The 1,357-nt window shown below is 40.6% G+C and overlaps 1 protein-coding gene across 1 annotated transcript in view; it reads left to right on the plus strand.

The window, feature by feature from the left end:
* LOC116703437 (carnitine O-palmitoyltransferase 1, liver isoform) overlaps positions 1-1,105 on the plus strand; it is a 14,972-nt gene extending 13,867 nt beyond the window's left edge. Inside the window, exon 3 of the mRNA XM_032538174.1 lies at positions 855-1,105. Within this exon, the coding sequence (XP_032394065.1) occupies positions 855-1,019 (165 nt within the window). The 3' untranslated portion in view covers positions 1,020-1,105. The remainder of the gene's footprint in view (positions 1-854) is intronic.
* Positions 1,106-1,357: the final 252 nt, after the last annotated feature.

Below are 1,357 nucleotides of genomic sequence, written 5' to 3' on the forward strand. Positions count from 1 at the left end.
TGTTTTTAGCAAGTGACAAAATCCCTCATTTTCCACAATGTTGAATGGACACAGGTCTTTGCACATGAAGTAGGCAATGGCTTGAGTAATTTTCTTCGCTCGCTCTGAATTGGGAGGTAGCTTTGTCAAGCTAAGTGTGTCCAGTGTTGGTTAGTTTTTCGGCAGAGCTGGTTTAGCATTAGCTTTACCGTCCTCGGCTAACGCTAACTCTGGATGGTGGCGTGTGAGATGAGCACTCATGTTTATGGTATTCCGAGTATTTTATTTGCATACGGCACTCGTTGCAAATCCCATGTCTCAAATGCATCTCAGTTGTCCCCTCCTTGTTTAAAAAATCTGAAAAAAACACTTGATTTAAACGCAGACGGGGCATTTCGGATTTCTTTCTCCGATGCCGCAATGTTTATTTTATCTACATCCTCCTGCAGCTGACAGTCACCCCGCTGACCTCACCAGAAAACAAACAGCGCCATCTGGTGGACTGAATAAGCAATTGATTTAATTATTCTACTACCAAAAAGTTACATTTTCATGTGCAATTTAAATAATAAAAAATCGATGCTTGACGTCTGTGTATCAATACAGTATTGCCACGGGAAATATCGCTATACTATGCTGTATCAATTACTTATTTTTTTCCCCCACCCCTAGTTGTTATATGTTTTAGACAAAACACATCCACGTAAGGGGAAATTTAAAGGGAGCATCAGTTTTCCAAACGTTCACTTTGAACTAGAAAAACCTCCCCATTTTTTCTAAAAGGAACCTCTGTTCTCAGCTGTTTTGCTTGTTGTAAAAGAGTAGAAATGTTTCACAGTCCCAATGCCTTCTTTTGTTTCTTCTTTTGTCAACAGAACAGGGTGATCAAGGGAGTGTATCCTGCCAGCCCTTCCTCATGGCTCTTTGTCGTCATAGCGATCCTGGCCACCATGTACATGCACTCGGATCCCAGCATGGGGCTCATCACAAAGATACAGCAACACCTGCCACTAAGGTACACAGAAACACATTACATTTAGCTGACGCTTTTATCCAAATCGACTTACAATTACTATAATTGTAAGTACACAAGGAACTATGACAAATACATGAATCTGAATTGTACAAGGGTGACTAGTGTTCTGTCTATAGAAATTATGACGTTAAGGTCAAGGACCCCGGAGGCCAAGGCCATGGTAGCAGAAAAAAACGCTTGAATACAGTCGGGTCTCTGGGACCCGAAGGACAACTCAAGGGTTAAAACTCCCAAATAATGTTATCTGCATCAAAAGTCCAATATTATACTTGAAAGTGCTGACAGTTAAAAGTGAAAGCTTCATTTAAAAGTTCAGTCTGTCAAATACTAGTAACATGGAAT

The sequence above is a fragment of the Etheostoma spectabile genome, chromosome 15, assembly GCF_008692095.1.
Source record: "Etheostoma spectabile isolate EspeVRDwgs_2016 chromosome 15, UIUC_Espe_1.0, whole genome shotgun sequence".
Lineage (NCBI taxonomy): Eukaryota > Metazoa > Chordata > Actinopteri > Perciformes > Percidae > Etheostoma > Etheostoma spectabile.